General features: G+C 41.5%; 1 protein-coding gene across 2 annotated transcripts in view; it reads right to left on the bottom strand.

Annotated features, from left to right (window-relative positions):
- Window positions 1-18,859, bottom strand: part of fam171a2a (family with sequence similarity 171 member A2a) — a 66,434-nt gene that overhangs the window by 13,395 nt on the left and 34,180 nt on the right. The window contains exons 3-5 of one of the 2 annotated variants that reach the window (XM_063018577.1): window positions 17,800-17,892; window positions 1,499-1,657; window positions 788-967 (exon numbers count right to left, since the gene is read on the bottom strand). In XM_063018577.1, the coding sequence (XP_062874647.1) occupies window positions 788-967; window positions 1,499-1,657; window positions 17,800-17,892 (432 nt within the window). The remainder of the gene's footprint in view (window positions 1-787; window positions 968-1,498; window positions 1,658-17,799; window positions 17,893-18,859) is intronic. The other variant, XM_063018578.1, reaches the window with a different exon arrangement.

Raw genomic sequence — 18,859 nt, 5'->3', positions numbered from 1 at the left:
TAGTGAAGGGACGTTCTTCTTTTGCAATATTGTAGGCAAAGTTAAACTTGATTATCATCTCGGCCTCGTCTGACTATTTGCATAAGCAATCAGCACAGATTGTGACGTCATCTGTAGGCGTGTCACAGCGTAGAGGCTGCGAAACTGCTATTGCGCTGTTCTTTCATTTTTTAAAAGTTCATCTGATTAAATTTTTATATTTTCAAAGCGATGAACTGTGTGATATAAGGCGGTAAAAGTGCTCTAGACAGTACGAACAACGCTTAACGTGAAAGATAAAGCTTAACGTGACTTATTGTACTAAAACAATGACCGATGAATTTGGGCAGTACAGAGCACTTACAACCAGAACAGAGCTCTTATAACCAGTACAGAGCACTTATAACCAGTAATAACGGAGAGAAATTTAGTGTCCCTGTGTGGTACTTTTAGTACTCCAAGTTACACTTTTTTTCACGATATGGGCCTGATGTGTGTCTGTTGTTGAACCACAGGGAGACTTTCAGAGTCGCTAAGACTTTTTTTTTCCCTCGAACGGCTGGTCGCACCGGTGCGACCTCCGATTTTTTTTTAGTTGCACCACTGAGAAATTAGGTCAACAAAGCATGCAGAGAAACAGATGGACTACTGTCAGTAATTGTAGAACTACAAAGTGCTTCTATATGGTAAGTGGAGCTGATAAAATGGACAGTGAGTGTAGAAACAAGACGGTGGCTGAAATGTTACGGCTGATCGGTGTATATCCAAAACTGGTCTATTAAATAAAACATAATGTATCACTATTTACCTGCTCTGTCATCAAACCTCCAGATGGGCACACTGGTGGCAGATTTGAGCGGTACGTCAGAGGGAAGTGGGACAGATACATGGACGGGCCCTGAGAGCTGCAATTCAGTGCCATTCGGCTCAGTGAGGGTCGCACACACCGCAGCCAGGGCGGTCAGCTCTAGCCAGCTACTGTTCGAACCTGGGGACAAGCAGATAGAAAGAAATAGAAGGTGTTCACATAATTTAGTCTCACCTTGTAATTAGTGTATTTTGGGCAAGCTGTAGCCTATTGTTAAGGGTACAGGACTAAGCAGAAGGTCACTGGTTCGAGCCTCACCACTGCCAGGTTGCTGCTGTTGGGCCCTTGAGCAAGGCCTTTAACCCTCAATTGCTCGGACTGTATAATGTAACTATATGTATATATGTATATAAGTATATGTATATAAGTCGCTTTGGATAAAGGCGTCTGCTAAATGTCAAAAATGTAAATGAATCTTTTAATAATTTTATGGACTGTATATGGTGAAATATCTAAATTTCTTGGAATTGTTTGACTTCGCTCACACAGTTTTTTGCAAAGTGACTAAGCCTGTCACTTTGCAATAATTGTAGAGGGGTCAGCCTGGGTATCAGGACAACTTTTGCCCTTGTAAAAAATTAGCTTTAAAATAAGCCTAATCATTCTGTCAGACATTAGTAATATTAATAGCAACAGAAGATTTTAGCCCACCTGCTGTGTTGTTCTCTATACCCAGCGGATAAGGAAAGCCACCTAGCTCGTACTGGCTTCTTGTGGAGGTGAGCATGGCAGAGAGTGTATTGTATGAGATGTTGGAGCTGGGACCGATGGCTTTCCTCTGGAGCTGGACCCACGGCTGACTGCTTGAACCTACAACACAAGGACACAAACATATATGCTTATTATATAATAATATATAATATACACCGACCAGGCATAACATTATGACCACTGACAGGTGAAGTGAGTAACACTGGGTGGGATATATTAGGCAGCAAGTGGACATTTTATCCTCAAACTTGATGTGTTAGAAGCAGGAACGATGGGCCAAATTGTGATGGCTAGATGACTGGATCAGAGCATCTCCAAAACTGCAGCTCTTGTGGGGTGTTCCCGGTCTGCAGTGGTCAGTATCTATCAAAAGTGGTCCATGAAAGGAACAGTGGTGAACCGGCGACAGGGTCATGGGCGGCCAAGGTTTATTGATGCACGTGGGGAGCGAAGGCGTCCAACAGACGAGCTACTGTAGCTCAAATTGCTGAAGACGTTAATGCTGGTTCTGATAGTCACTTAGTGACTTAAGAGGTGTTAGCATGTTGTACCTGGTAATTTATAGTCTTCCATTTAGAGATGAGCCATCCTTGTAATTAATTTGGAATAACATTAAGCCTCGACTCAAAAAACTGCATGCCAAAATAGGTTTCTAATTGATGTTTGGAGTACATTTCTTTCTAAAAATAAGAATAAAAAATATACAGTTATAACCACTGCAGGGTTAGGGTTAGGGTTAGGGTAAGGGTCATTTTTCCCTTCATTTGTTACATAACATAACTCCTAAAATGCATCATTATGGCCTTACAGTTATGAAAGTGAACTTGTAAAATGCAATGGTGAATTTGGTCCAGCAGGAAGAGAAGCTGTGTCTTTGTGAATCTGAGATGTCAGTTTGGATTAGCAATGAGAAAGCTAGCTGCTGATTTGCTCAGACAGCCTGGTCCATTTTCACAGTCCTTTGCTTCCTCTCTCACTCTCTTTTCATCTCTAAATTTCTCCATCAAACTCGTGCATTTATTTAGTCGGCTGTAGCACTGACACTTATCTATTCAACTCGTGTGCTGAGCTGTTCTGAGGTAAGAGTTGTTTCAGTCAAAGAAAATAAGGATTTTTAACTCGTAGTCTTTACTTAAAGTAAAATCTAATCAGTTGACATACAGCAAATGAACAAAGAAAATGATGTAGGATTAGAAGAGAATACCCACTAGACTATTACTGTCCCAATAGCAAAGGAGTGGTGTATACCAGCACTGTATTGGTATTGAATAAAATTTTACAGGCTTAAAAATGACATCAATGGCCAAAAGTATGTAGACGTCTGACCATAAGCTTGTTGGACAACCCATTCCACACTAGCGCGTATTAATCTGAAGTTACCCTCCCCCACTTACATTTATACAAGGCTTACCAAAAGACTGTCTGAGGAAATCTGTATTCATTTAGTCAAAAGAGCAGTGAGGTCTGACACGAATATGAGAGGTTTGCAATCAGGTTAAGGTTAGGGCACTCTACAGCCCACTGGACACACCAAACCATTTCTTCATGGACATCCCTTCAGATAAGGTCACAGTCATGATGATACAGGACTGTTGCCACAGAGATAGAAGCACATTAGTCATTTAGAATAGAAAAAGACTTGTTTGTATTCTCTAATACATCATACCCAACCCATAACATTTCCTGCTATCATCTCTGTTTGGTGCTTCCAGAAACAAAGGAATTAAAATTGCTGTGCTCAGCATCCGTGATGTAAAAAAAAAAAAAGATTCACTGGGGTTAGAAAAGTTCCTCATGCCTCAGTTCTCAGGCCCTTTCCTTTTCTGCAGCTGAACAAAGCTTTTCTGTTTGCAACAGGAGCTGGCATTGCCCTGTCTGGCAAAAGGCCCCAGTGGACCAGAAGCTGGTGTCTAGCAAACATTTCCTGACTATTATTCCCAGATTTTGTAATTAGTCCAATTTAACACCTCCTTGTTTCTACACTCACTGTCCATTTTATCAGCTCCACTTACCATATAGAAGCACTTTGTAGACTGTAGTCCATCTGTTGCCCTGCATAATTTGTTAGCCCCCTTTCATGCTGTTCTTCAATGGTCAGGACTCTCCCAGGACCACTACAGGGTAGGTATTATTTGGGTGGTGGATCATTCTCAGCACTGCAGTGACACTGACATGGTGGTGGTGTGTTAGTGTGTGTTGAGCTGGTATGAGTGGATCAGACACAGCAGCGCTGCTGGAGTGTCCACTTACTGTCCACTGTATTAGACACTCTACCTAGTTGCTCCACCTTGTAAATGTAAAGTCAGAGACGATCGTTTATCTATTGCTGCTGTTTGAGTTGGTCATCTTCTAGACCTTCATCAGTGGTCACAGGACGCTGCCCATGAGGCGCTGTTGGCTGGATATATTTTTGGTTGGTGGACTATTCTCAGTCCAGCAGTGACAGTGAGGTGTTTAAAAACTCCATCAGCATTGCTGTGTCTGATCCACTCATACCAGCACAACACACACTAACACACCACCACCATGTCAGTGTCACTGCAGTGCTGAGAATGATCCACCACCTAAATAATACCTACTCTGTGGTGGTCCTGACCATTGAAAAACAGCATGAAATGGGGCTAACAAAGCATGCAGAGAAACAGATGGACTACAGTCAGTAATTGTAGAACTACAAAGTGCTTCTATATGGTAAGTGGAGCTGATGAAATGGACAGTGAGTGTAGAAACAAGGAGGTGGTTTTAATGTTATGGCTGATCAGTGTATTACTGTTGTATACAACTGTTAACAATGGGTGTGGCTAAAATACCTGAACTCTGTCTACATACTTTTTTAAAAGTCAATAAACTGGCTGGAAGTCAAAAAGTCATGTGAAAATTATATCTGTGACCTATTTTGGGAGCCACCATGGGGTGTTCCAAGGCTGAGAGCTGCTTGTAGTGACTTGGAAAGTTCTGGGGTACAGTTCTATGGAGTGATGCATAAAAACTGGAACTGTTTGGCCATATGGATCAATGGTGTGTCTGACAAGACCAGGGAACATACCAAACGAAGACTAGACAGGGGCAAGACCCCTGGCAAAAGGCCCCAGTGGACCAAAAGCTGGTGTCTAGCAAACGTTTCCTGAACGAATGACAAAAAAACCGACAGTGCCATCTGATCAGCGATATTAATGTCCCAAATGTTCAAGTCCAGGGGGATCACAACCCCCATGAGACAAAGCCCAATCTCATTAATCAGGAAAGTGCACTCTACTCAATTTTCCCCAACCAGTTCGTCATGATTTCCATTACAAAGCTGATCATTATTAGCTTTAGGGTTGGCTCTGTAGTAGGACCTATGAGCATTGATCATCACTTGGTTAGGACGAGTGTGGACTGCTGACCTAGATGTCATGGTGTTGGAGGAGATGAATGAGTGATGGAGCTCTGTACTTAGACTAATGTAGCTCAGGGACTCTCATATGGGATGTGCAAGCTTGAGGTCAAAGGTGAACTAAAGCATCCCATCTGTTCTCACAATGGCACTTTGATGCGACATAGGTTTTGCCCTGTGTGGAAGTGTATCCAATGTTCAAGCAAATAGTCACATAACATTTACAGTATTGCTAAAGTTTGTGGACACCCACATTCAATATCACTGGCATTAAAAAGCTATAGGTCCTACAGGAAGCTTTTTATTACTGCAACCATTTGGGACACAGATTGGCTGATAAAATCAAATAAAATGGGACATCACTGACTGGAATTGCAAGCTAGGTATGTAAGTCTGAAACCACAGACTGTTCCTTCTCTCCACAAAGACTTTTCAAAATACGATTTGTAGACCACCTTTGAATACTACTGTATTTTCCCTTTTGCATTTTGTTGCAATTATGACAAAACTCCCTCAAATATCAGGGTCTGACCTCACAAATGCTCTTCTGGATGAATGGGCAAAAATTCCTACTGAAACAGATGTTGTAGAAGGTTCTCCCAGAAAACTAAGAGCTGTTAGAGGTTCAAAGTGAGGCCATTTGATTTAGAATGGGATATTATAAAGCTCCTATATGTGTAATGTGTAGGTGGACCAATACTTTTGCCCATATAGTGTATGTTACTGCAAATGCATATGTACACCTTAGCATTAAGGGCCCTTCATATATGTCCAATTAACCCATTCTGTTGTGTTCTCCATGCCAAAGAGAAAAAGATATACACTATATTGTATTCACTCACCCATCCAAATAATTGAATTCAGGTGTTCAAATTACTTTCAAGGTCGCAGGTGTATAAAACCAAGCACCTAGGCGTGCAGACTGCTTCTACAAACATTTGTGAAAGAATGGGTCGCTCTCAGGAGCTCCGTGAATTCTAGCGTGGTACCGTGATAGGATGCCACCTGTGCAACAAGTCCATTCGTGAAATTTATGTATATGGATTTGTATTTGTGTACGATATTCACACTCTTATTGCATTATGTTGCACAATAATAGATCGATATTATGTAAAGTTCTTGCACAACTTTTGCACACTTGGTTCACTTTAAATTACTTTTATTTTAAAATTATATTTAAGTCACAAAAGCATTTCACTGCCAGTTGTGCTGTGTATGACTATGTATGTGACAAATAAACCTTGATTTGATTTGAAATTTCCTCGCTACGAAATATTCAACAGTCAACTGTCAGTGGTATTATAACAAAGTGGAAGCGATTGGGAACGACAGCAACTCGGCCACGAAGTGGTAGGCCACGTAAAATGACAGAGCGGGTCAGCTGATGCTGAGGCGCATAGTGCGCAGGGGTCGGCAACTTTCTACAGAGTCAGTTGCTACAGACCTCCAAACTTCATATGGCCTTCAGATTAGCTCAAGAACAGTGCGTAGAGAGCTTCATGGAATGGGTTTCCATGGCCGAGCAGCTGCATCCAAGCCGTACATCGCCAAGCGCAATGCAAAGCGTCAGATGCAGTGGTGTAAAGCGCCGGCCCTGCTTGTGTAACTTTAGTTTTGCCTTAAGCCGGATTTGAACCTGGGGTGTGGTGGGGTGGGGTGGGGTGGGGGGGGATATGCGCGATGCGCTCTGCCCACTGCGCTACTCAAACAGCGGAGTAATAATCAGGTTGTTGTGCTGATATGCCTGTGCACACACGGCGTTACTAAGACTAAAAGTGAACACTACTTAAAATAATAACCAAACACTTTCTAATTCCCATGGTAGCAGCAGTTTCCTTCTGTTTCATACATATGGCCCTATTTTAGTCTAATCTGCAGCATTTCTCTCCCACTGATAAAAATACAGAACAAAGCGCGTCCCGTATCAGTTCAATAGTTTCCAAATAAGGAACGATTCTGTATTTTACGGGACGGTTGGCAACCCTAATGAGAACCTGAATGGAACAAGGATACTTTTTCCCCCTAATAATATTGAACATAATTGTTCATGGGTAGAAATACATATTTGGTGCTTTATTTAGAAGTAGAAAGTCAAAAGACATTTTAAAGGTGATAATATTCAATAAAAATTATGAATGATGAAAAAGTATGTTTAAGGCCCTTTCTTGTCCTAGCATGACAGGACAAGCACATTTAAAAACCTGTGGTTTTGGCATAGGATATTCAAGCTCACAGTAAATTGTCCACATACTTTTGGCCATACAATGCAATTTAAATAACAAAACGTACTTAAATATTCATGTTTTCACACTTAACATGCGTGTTAGCAACATGCTTCCCTGATTTATAACGGGCTTCTGTGGGAAATAGTAACCGCTCAGCGGGGCGCTGTAGTTTAAAGTAACTACATTTCCCATAAGCCACCGCGCTCATCAAAGAGTAATCGCAACACCTGGGCTAAGCACTATATTAAAGCGCGTTCCTAACAACGTAGTGCTTAGTCTTTGATACTCATTGAGAGGGCTGTATAAAAGAGAGAAAGAAATAGTCATTTAAAAAGTTAGCGTTTAAAGAAAAATGAAATAAATTAGTTTTGAACGTGAGCAGTGTTGTCAAGATGATTCGGGGGCTGTTCACGTTCAGTTAGGAGAGGTTAATATGTATATTAGATCAGCGTGGTCAGGATTTCCCAGCGTTCTGATCGCTTATTTTGTTTATATTATCCATATTGTTTTTAGTGCGAGTGCTTGATCATTTTTACAATTTAAATAATATTTTTTGATAATCTTTATCATTTGTGTGCACTGTGCAGCCATACAGGCGGAACGATCTCAAAGTAACATTTCCATCGGTAGCGCTCACTGGGTAAAGCACAGCTTTAAGATTCCTCCGCCCAGAATTCGAATCCTGCTCAGGTCTATTTTCTTGCTACACTAAAGTTACACAAGCACTATTACACACACAATACTATGTTTTTAATTCTTCTTATTGCGCGCAAACATTGTGCTGGTGAATATAAACATTAAAGCAAACAAAAGACAACATTTCAATGATTTACCACACACACACACACACACACACCTCATACTGAGGGGATTTCTTTGCTGAAGCAAGCAAGTTAGCTAAGCAGCCAAGCTAACCTGCTAGTGTGCTCTCTTCCAAATATTAGATCAAATCACATTTATTAACATTTTTTATTAACAGAAATTACAGATGTAAATGTAGTATTTTAGGGTGACCATACGTCCTCTTTTTCCCGGATGTGTCCTCTTTTTAGGACCTAAAAAATGCATGCGGTCGAGATTTCCAAATCACCAAAAATGTCCAGGATTCGGCTTTTGTAGTCTGCGTGCAATATTCTTTGTGTGTTTGTTTTTTTTCCACTGATTTCGCCTTTCTCCCACGAGTCTTTGGACTACAGTCCGAGTCAAGTCACGAGTCTTTGGACTAGAGTCCGAGTCAAGTCACGAGTCTTTAGGCTAGAGTCCGAGTTGAGTCAGGAGTCTTTAGGCTAGAGTCCGAGTCCAGTCACAAGTCCGAGTCCAGTCACGAGTCTTTAGGCTAGAGTCCGAGTCCAATCACGAGTCTTTAGGCTAGAGTCCGAGTCCAGTCACGAGTCTTTAGGCTAGAGTCCGAGTCCAGTCACGAGTCTTTAGGCTAGAGTCCGAGTCCAATCACGAGTCTTTAGGCTAGAGTCCGAGTCCAGTCACGAGTCTTTAGGCTAGAGTCCGAGTCCAATCACGAGTCTTTAGGCTAGAGTCCGAGTCCAATCACGTGTCTTTAGGCTAGAGTCCGAGTCCAGTCACGAGTCTTTAGGCTAGAGTCCGAGTCCAATCACGAGTCTTTAGGCTAGAGTCCGAGTCCAATCACGAGTCTTTAGGCTAGAGTCTGAGTCGAGTCACGAGTCTTTAGGCTAGAGTCCGAGTCCAATCACGAGTCTTTAGGCTAGAGTCCGAGTCCAATCACGAGTCTTTAGGCTAGAGTCCGAGTCCAGTCATGAGTCTTTAGGCTAGAGTCCGAGTCCAATCACGAGTCTTTAGGCTAGAGTCCGAGTCCAGTCACGAGTCTTTAGGCTAGAGTCCGAGTCCAGTCACGAGTCTTTAGGCTAGAGTCTGAGTCGAGTCAGGAGTCATTAGGCTAGAGTCTGAGTCGAGTCACGAGTCTTTAGGCTAGAGTCCGAGTCGAGTCACAAGTCAATATAATATACACAAAACATATATTGGAAATGTAGCATAGAAATAAACAAATAATATGCAAGTTCAGATAAAAAACAACAGATTAGCGACTGTATTTTGCAGTTTTACTTAGTGCCTTTACTTTCCTAGTCATTGTGCAAATAAACGTAATTTCCATAACAAGAAGGTACCAGTTAAAAGCTTAAACTGATACGTTTTGTTCTCATTGCAAAACAAAAGCACAAGATCTAAAACGGCACAGTGGCCAAAATCCAAAACACAGCAAAAAAAATCATAACCACTGCTTACCTTAGCTTATGTTCTTTCAGATGCTATTATATTTATAACCATGTGTGTCTCATTAGGAATATAATCCATTATTTTATAAATGTAAATGCTTATAATTAAAAACCTCCAAACTTTTCCCGGTTGTGAAGTAAAACACAAACTCGTTAGAAAGCCAATCAAGCGTTTCATTGACACATCATCTGTGTGACGCAAACTGAATAAATGCAAATAACAGCATTTCTTACTAAATATTTGAATCAGAAGGTCTGATTGGTTCAGAAAGCGGTCTTCCAACTATTAGCGCCAATTCTGTAGGAGCGTTCCATTCACCCCAGTTGTTCCTGTGAAGTGCACTACGTAGGGTATTCCACCATTTTAAGTGAGATTCTAATCCAAAGGTAACGAAAATCTTCAAATGAAGTGAACTTGTCACACGTAACTAATGTTAACACATGCTGACGCTAGCGACTCTTGTTGTCCACAAGAGTGTGGAGTCGCTGTGTGTGCGACTTACGTGCAACTCGGACTCAAAACGCAGACTCGAGTCCCCTTCTCTGCTGGGTAACACAAAAGATGTTGTTACTGCTGCAGAGGCAGTTTTTGCATTTCACACCACAATCACAGCATGTCTGCCTTGTTAAAAAACCTTTCTCTGATTCTGAAACAGCGTAAACATTCTTAAATGCGCGTACTAAGATAGAGGTTATTGTCAACGCTGTGATAGTGGAGCATTCTGTAAAGCTCTAATGATGGACTATTTTATTTCTTATTATTATTGTTTAGGGCTAAACACTGAATTGAAAGATTATCTGACCATAAATGCATTTGTTAGTCTTGTTAAAAGGTAACTGTTTATTTATTGAAATATCCACCCAGTGCAGGTGTCTGTCTGGCCAATGCTGCCATCCTCCCAGGTGACTTGCTAGGGCGGCACGGTGGCTCAGTGGGTAGCACTGTCGCCTCACAGCAAGAAGGTCCTGGGTTCGATCCCCAGGTGGGGCGGTCTGGGTCCTTTCTGTGTGGAGTTTGCATGTTCTCCCCATGTCCGCGTGGCTTTGCTCCGGGTGCTCCAGTTTCCTCCCACAGTCCAAAGACGTGCAAGTGAGGTGAATTGGAGACACGAAATGGTCCATGACTGTGTTCTATGTAACCTTGTGTAATGAGTAACTACCGTTTTCTGTCATGAATGTAACCAAAAGTGTAAAACATGACGTTAAAATCCTAATAAACAAACAAACAACTCTGGATGTTAGTTAGCTGACAAGTTAACATGTTAGGGGCTCAAACTAAAAGATCTGTTTGCATACTGTGCACTACACAGGAAACACCAAAATGCCAAATGATTGTTAATTCAAACACCTCGGCTGGCCTGTTATTATGCGAAGTGCCACCAGTGATGTTCCTACCACAGTTTGAGAATCATCAAGCTCATTTATGAGAACCATAGAAATGTTTATAAAGTATGGTAATCTCTGTATAAATGCAATATCACAATTTTCCCTGAATGCTTTGTGAATAATAATGACGAGAGGCTGGCGCACACTTAAGCTGATGGCATTCTCTTACTTTGAACCCTATTTCCATGGCAACTTTGGCACAGTGCTGCACATTTTTCAGAAGGCCGAAGCTAAAGCAAGGCCTGTTTAAATGCACTGTGTGGGAGGATGGAGGTTTCTGGTGTGTGGAAACATGGTAAACTCCTGTGAATAAAATATATTATGTTATCATAAAGGGAAACCGTTCAGCTTGGCTAGTTTTCAGTAATTGATGGAATTCGATGTTAATAAAACACAACATCAAAAACAGACAGTTTTAATGATGTGAAAAAATAACCCCTGATAATACATACCCAGACATCCCAAGTTGCAAAAACTCATTTCAGGGAGGTACCCCCGGACCCGGACCTCGAGCCCCCAAGCCCCCCCCCCCCCCCCCCCCCAAAAAAAACCCAAAAAAGGCTAAAAAACCTCTCGCACACACCAAAGGATATGGGTGATAACAGAACTTTTAGGAGCTGCTAACTGAGCTACTAAGCTAACTGTTCGCGTCACAAACATAGTGCACTAGATAGTGTGAAAGATAATAGATTTATGTTCCCTACATAGTGCACTAGATTGTATATTAGAAAAGAATTTATGTTCCTTACTTAGTGCACTAGATAGTGTACTAGATAATAGACTTATGTTTCTTACATAATGCTTTAGGTAGCGTATTAGTTAACGGATTTAGGTTCCCTACATAGTGCACTAAATTGTATATAAGATAACAGATTTATGTTCCCTACATAGTGCACTAGATAGTACTTTAGATATGAATTTATGTTCCCTATGTAGTGCACTAGATAGTGAATTAGACAGTTGGTTTATGTTCCCTACACAGTGCACTAGATTGTATATCAGATCACGGATTTATGTTCCCTACATAGTGCACTAGATAGTGTATTAGATAACGCATTCATGTTCACTACATAGTGCACTAGAAAATATAACTAGATGATTTTATGTTCCTTACATAGTGCACTAGATAGTGTATTACATAATTAATTATGTTCCCTACATAGTGCACTAAATTGTATATCAGATAACGGATTTATGTTCCCTACATAGTGCACTAGATAGTGTATTAGATAACGCATTCATGTTCACTACATAGTGCACTAGAAAATATAACTAGATGATTTTATGTTCCTTACATAGTGCACTAGATAGTGTATTACATAATTAATTATATTCCCTACATAGTGCACTACATTGTATATCAGATCACGGATTTCTGTTCCCTACATAGTGCACTAGATAGTGTATTAGATAACGCATTCATGTTCACTACATAGTGCATTAGAAAATATAACTAGATGATTTTATGTTCCTTACATAGTGCACTAGATAGTGTATTACATAATTAATTATGTTCCCTACATAGTGCACTAAATTGTATATCAGATAACGGATTTATGTTCCCTACATAGTGCACTAGATAGTGTATTAGATAACGCATTCATGTTCACTACATAGTGCACTAGAAAATATAACTAGATGATTTTATGTTCCTTACATAGTGCACTAGATAGTGTATTACATAATTAATTATGTTCCCTACATAGTGCACTAAATTGTATATCAGATAACGGATTTATGTTCCCTACATAGTGCACTAGACAGTATATTAGACAATTGATTTATGTTCCCTACACAGTGCGCTAGATTGTATATCAAACGGATTTAATACGCGATCGGGGAATAAAGTCTGTGTCGCCTGCGTGCGCGTGTGTGCGTTGCTCTTGGCCGCTCGTTCTAGATTCCGGGAGATTTTATCTGACCTGCGGGCATCAGGGAGCCGCTGTGTATATGCGGGAGACTCCCGGAACTTCCGGGAGACTTGGGATGTCTGCATACGTAAAGCCTCATCAGATTTATGTTCTTATTTTATAAGTTATTGATTTAATAAGCATGATCATGATTTTTATTCAGGTTATGTAACAGCTGACTAGGCTAAATACAGTCAAGCCAGAAAGTCTGCACACCCCTTGTACCTTCTCCACGTTTTATTACATTACAGACTCATTGAGTTTTTGTCACAAAATCCTACAAAAATAGCCCACAAGTGAGCTGAGGTGCATTTTGTTTTCACTGATACTGCTTGAGATGTTTCTACAATTGAATTAGAGTCCACCTGTGGTCAATTCAATAGATTGGACATGATTGGGGATTGCCAACACCTGCCTATATAAGGTCCCACAGTTGACAGTGCATATCAGAGCGAACTCCAATCCATGGGGTCAAAGGAATCATCTGCAGAGCTCAGAAACAGGACTGTGTCAAGGCATAGATCTGGAGAAGGGTACAGAAAAATTGCTGCAGCTTTACAGGTCCCAAACAGCACAGTGACCACCATCATTCGTAAAAGGAAGAAGTCTGGAACCACCAAAGATCTTCCTAGACCTGACCGCCCGGCCAAACTGAGCGATGGGGGAAGACGGGCCTTGGCCAGGGAGGTGAGCAGGAACCCGAGGGTCACTCTGACAGAGCTCCAGCATATCCTTGTGGAGATGGGAGAACCTATCAGAAGATCAACTATCCAGGCAGCACTCCACAAATCACGCCTTTATGGTAGAGACGGAGACGGAAGCCACAGCCCCAAGGTGAAAGGGAATCTTTTTTATAATAGTATTTACGATAGACTTTTTACTCTTATTTTTTCCCCATTCCATGACGTGGCAGTCCACGACCCCTTCTTATCTGCCCATACTTCAGTGGAGTCATGCTTGAAGCCAGTCTTGCGCATGGAGGGTCACACGCTGATTTCCACATTCCTTCATTTTTGTACAGGTGCCTCAGGCTACTAACCAGGGTCTTTACACAGTGTCAAGGACCTCACCCTCTTTTTTTAGTCTGGTCCTTTCCCACTCAGCAGACTAATGGCTGAATTTGTCTGCTGCAGGCACTGCCAATTGTGCCTTGTAGGGGGCACCCAGCTGACCGGTAGCTAACTCGAAGAGCTCAGAATCCCAACGCTTCGGATGTTAGAAAGTAACTATTCCGAGCTGCTCTATAGTCACCCACACGATCTATTTATCTACATGACAGTACTGAAACCATTTGTATGTTAGCATAAAGCAATCATGAGTTGGAAAACATGACTGGGTGGCTGTTCCAGAACAATTCAGAACTGAACCACTCTATGTCCTGCTTATAGTGTGTGTAAGACTGAAGCTCTGATAGGGATTAAGAGAGGCTCTTAAAAGTGTCTGGAGAACAAGCTGCTGTCAGTGGGAATAAAGAGGAACACAGTGTGCTCGCTCATTTAAACAACAAACACTAACTGTAATCAATGAACGGCAGTCAGTGCAATCAGCCAAAGCAGAGAGGATTTCTCAGCCTCAGTGAGTGAGTGAGTGAGGTCAGTCAATGAGCGAGTCAGTCAGTCACTTTTTTTTGTGAGTCAGTCAGTGTGTGAGTCAGTGTGTGAGTCAGTGAGTCTGTCAGTGAGTCTGTCAGTAAGTCAGTCTGTCAGTGAGTGAGTCAGTGAATGAGTCAGTGAGTTAGAGTGAGTCAGTGAGTGAGTGAGCCAGTCTGAGTGAGTGAGTCGGTCAGTGTGTGAGTGAGTGAGTGAGGTCAGTCCGTGAGTCAGTCAGTCAGTCAATGAGTGAGTCAGTCAGTCACTTTTTTTTGTGAGGGCACTCATTGACTGACTGACTCACGGACTGACCTCACTCACTCACTTGCACACTGACCGACTCACTCACTCACTCTGACTGGCTCACTCACTCACTGACTCACTCTAACTCACTGACTCATTCACTGACAGACTGACTCACTGACTTACTGATTGACTGACTGCCCTCACAAAAAAAAGTGACTGACTGACTCAGTCAGTCAATCAGTCAGTCAGTGAGTCGGTCAGTGTGTGAGTCAGTGAGTGAGTCAGTGAGTAAGTCAGTGAGTCAGTCTGTCAGTGAATTAGTCAGTGAGTAAGTTAGTCAGTCAGTGAGTCAGTTAGTCAGTCAGTGAGTGAGTCAGTCAGTGAGTGAGTCAGTGAGAGTCAGTCAGTGAGTGAGTCAGTCAGTGAGTCAGTCAGTCAGTGTAGTGAGTCAGTCAATCAGTGAGTGAGTCATTCAGTCAGCGACTGAGTCAGTCAGTCAGCAAGTAAGTAGCAGTCAGTCAGTCAGTGAGTGATTGAGGTCAGTGAGTGAGTGAGTGAGTCAGTGAGTGAGTCAGTCAGTCAGTCAGTCAGTAATTGAGTCAGTCAGAGAGTGAGTCAGTGAGAAACCACTAAAAATTATGTAGGACTTTTTGCCCATTCATCCAGAAGAGAATTTCAGGAGGTCAGACACTGACGTTGAACAACAGGGCTTGGCTCACAATCTCCATTCTAGTTCATCCCAAAGGTGTCGGGGATTAAGGTTTCCCCTTAGTGGAACTAAGGGGTGTAAGCAAACTCCCGCATTATCCCGCCTCCACCAAACTTTACAGTTAACACAATGCAGTCAGACACGTAACATTCTTCTGGCATTCACTAAACCCAGAATCATAGAGAAAACATTTCTATTGCACCAGAGTCCAGTGGTGGCATGCACTCTCCTAGGACTGAAGAAAGCCCCTAAATTCATTGATTAAAATACTTTTGTCCATCTAGTGAATATCCTAATCACACATTACCATCTGGCAGTTTGACAAATAAATCTGGGTTTTGCAGATGCCAGGAAAACACTAAGTGGTTACCATGGGGTGGGGGGGGGGGGGGGGGGTAAAATACAAAGCATACTGTGCTTCATACATTGGGCAATGGTTTAGAAAAGGGACTAGAAAGGGTGGCCAATATAATAACGTTCATGATAATACTGGTATACTTGTAAACACAATAGGATTTCTGCCATATCAAAAATGATACATTTTAATTTGGACTCAGTTTAGCAGGTATTATTCTATTTCATTTGAAGGTTACTATATTGATATGAAGCTTAATTTAGTGTATTGTATATATTGTTATTGAATCTCGTTATCACAGAAATACTCAAAATATTGCAATATTATTTAAAAGCCATATCATACAAGCTAGTGCCTCATTTCAGCATGGTCGTGCTCTGTTGTAAGAACCGGTCTGTCCTGCACGGACCCGTGAACTCAACTTCATCTGAAAATGCTGAGATAAATTTAGTTCAATCCAGGCATTCCACAATCCCAGCGTTGGCTGGAGTTGTCAAATAATAAACATCTTTGGACTTCCAGCAGTTATTGTTTTCCATAGAACTGAAACATGTCTAAAAAAAGAAGCAGGTCATTGAGAAATAACAGGTAACATGCATATGTTATATAAGGCACAATGGTCAAAAGCACACCACTTTTAGACCCTGATGCAGTCAGTGTTTTGTACAGGTCTGGCAGGTACCTCAGGGGCAAAAAACTAAATGTGTGAAATTATCTTAACTGGTCACCTGTGCCTCATGAGTGTGTTGTGTGAATTCAAAATAACCCTTAAAGATAGACACAGACAACCGGGGTAATTGTGAAAGCAAAATGATCAATTTATTACTCAGCTGAGGACGGTGGATACCGTCCGCCCTATTGCCGTATTTATACCCCGCTTTACTGCCCCTTCATGCAGCTGTGCTCAGTAATCTAGTTCAAGGCTGACTTTCCACACCAAACTTGTTCATCATTGTACAAGAATGGTCAGTTTGTTATGAACATAGCTGTGTGTGCGTGTGTGGGTATGTGTCAAGGTCAGTATCAAACCTTCAAAAGTATCCTCCCCTGCTAATTAACTAAGAAAGCAGAAACGTATGAGTTTAATGCAAATAACTAATAAAATATAAAATTTGCAGTCACAGGTGTCAATACGTTCCATGTGGAAGGTTTCTATACATCACGTGTTCTCTCCTTCAGACATGCCAGCTCCTTTTTTGGCAAACTTGTTATTTGTCTGTACAGCACTGAACAAAGGGACAGTCACACACACGTTTAAGGGTACAAATTACTCGACAAAGATTTTGAGTTTAGTGGACATTGAGTTACAAGGTACCACTGTACATAAAAAGTAGAGACTGTTATAGCTGCAATTTTTCATATATATTTTTTCTAACATAGTCGAATATTTATGATGTGTAATCCTGATTTTAATATTCAGAATGATCACGTTTAGAATGACAATTAAACACATTTTGTTTAGTATTCAGGTTCATTCAAACAAAGACTGGAAAGCTTTTTTCCCCCCAAAAAAAGCCTTGCTGTTTTATGCCCGTGAGATCTGAAGGAGCTCCCTGATAATAAATCCCATCCAGTGAAACCGAGCACTATCACACCCCCATAATGCCCCCCAGACAACCATCTCTGAAGACCAGGCTAGCTGTAGGGTACAGTCTTTGTATCCACTCACGCTGCTTTATTACTGTACTAGTACTGAATCCCTGATGAAATGCCCATTAATCTTATTTACAGCACGCTAAAACAGGGTAAAGCTAAGACAGGCTGACAATGAGCGTAAATTTAAGAAGACATTCAGTGCAGTGTTGATGTGCTAGGAGACCACGAAATGCATTCTGAATCAAGTGAAAGTCTTTCATTTTTAGAAGGTTTAGTACTTCTGCAGACAGGAGTGTGAGGTACAGGGTACAGTAAATGTGGAAACCTGACCGTGAGCTTCTTGCAGAACCAATGGGCGTTAATGCAGATTTAATACCCACTGCTGCAATGATAGTCTTCTAAATGTCTTTCCTTACTCAATTTGCTCAAGCTCATCTGAGATAGCTTGATGCGAAGTAGAATTAAGTAGAGACATTGACTATTACCAAAAAACAAAATGGGTTTGGGAGGCAGGTTTAGGTGAGATTATTTTAGGCGGTACTTGGAGGTTGTTCGAACTTTAAAAACCACTGACATAAAAGTAAACAGAACTTTACTGACCCGGAGAGCCAAGCAGCAGCTGCACCACATCATCATAAAGCAGCAGGGTGGCTGGTCTCTGAGGAAGCAGGTACAGACTTACTGATGCGTACACTGCAAAATAAATAAAAGTTAAAATGGTTAATACCGCAAGGCTAATTTTGGTATGTTTTTGCATTAAATTTAGTCTCCACTAAGAACAAGTCACATTTCAAGTCATATATTGGATGGATGGATGGATTGGCTGGATGGATTGGATGGATGGCTGGATTGGATTGGATGGATATATTGGATGGATATATTAGATGGACGGATTGGATGGATGGATGGATGGATGGATGGATTGGATGGATGGCTGGATTTGATGGATTGGATTGGATGGATATATTGGATGGATATATTAGATGGACGGATTGGATGGATATATTAGATCAGGGGTGTCAAACTCATTTTCACCGAGGGCCACATCAGCATTATGGTGGCCCTCAAAGGGCCGATTGTAACGTATCCTGCTGTGATTGCAGTCACATTGCTGTTTTTCTTGGAGGCTGAATTCTGCATTTATATTGTTCTACTTTACCACAGACACAGCCTCATAACACAAGAGACGCACCGGTTTCTCTTCCTGAAGCACAAACTTGTTTTCACTTTCATTAAATTTCCTCCTTCTGCTTAATTTTCTTAATTATCTTCTTGTACATTTTAGGATCATGTGTAAATATGTGTAACATCATCTACTGGTGGGCTGTGTCACTTTGCAGGTCACAAAATCAGCATGCATTTTGAAAGATGCAGCTGGTTTAGGATTTTACAGTGTACTTTTAAGACAATCATTCTGCCCTCACTAATAGTTTATCCCCCTTGCTCAGCTAGACAGACTGACAGACAGACAGCTCTCTTCAGAATACAGTCGGTTTTATTTGCATTAAATTCTAAGTGCGTCTCTGTAACGACTCGAACCATCACAACAATCATACAGTCGTTTAAGCTCTCGCGGGCCGGATCAAATGACGCGGCGGGCCGGATCTGGCCCGCGGGCCGTGAGTTTGACACCCCTGTATTAGATGGACGGATTGGAGGA

Source organism: Trichomycterus rosablanca, chromosome 22 (assembly GCF_030014385.1).
Source record: "Trichomycterus rosablanca isolate fTriRos1 chromosome 22, fTriRos1.hap1, whole genome shotgun sequence".
Classification (NCBI taxonomy): Eukaryota; Metazoa; Chordata; class Actinopteri; order Siluriformes; family Trichomycteridae; genus Trichomycterus; species Trichomycterus rosablanca.
Note: the sequence above shows the minus strand (reverse complement) of the source record. Positions and strands in the feature narration are given on the sequence as shown.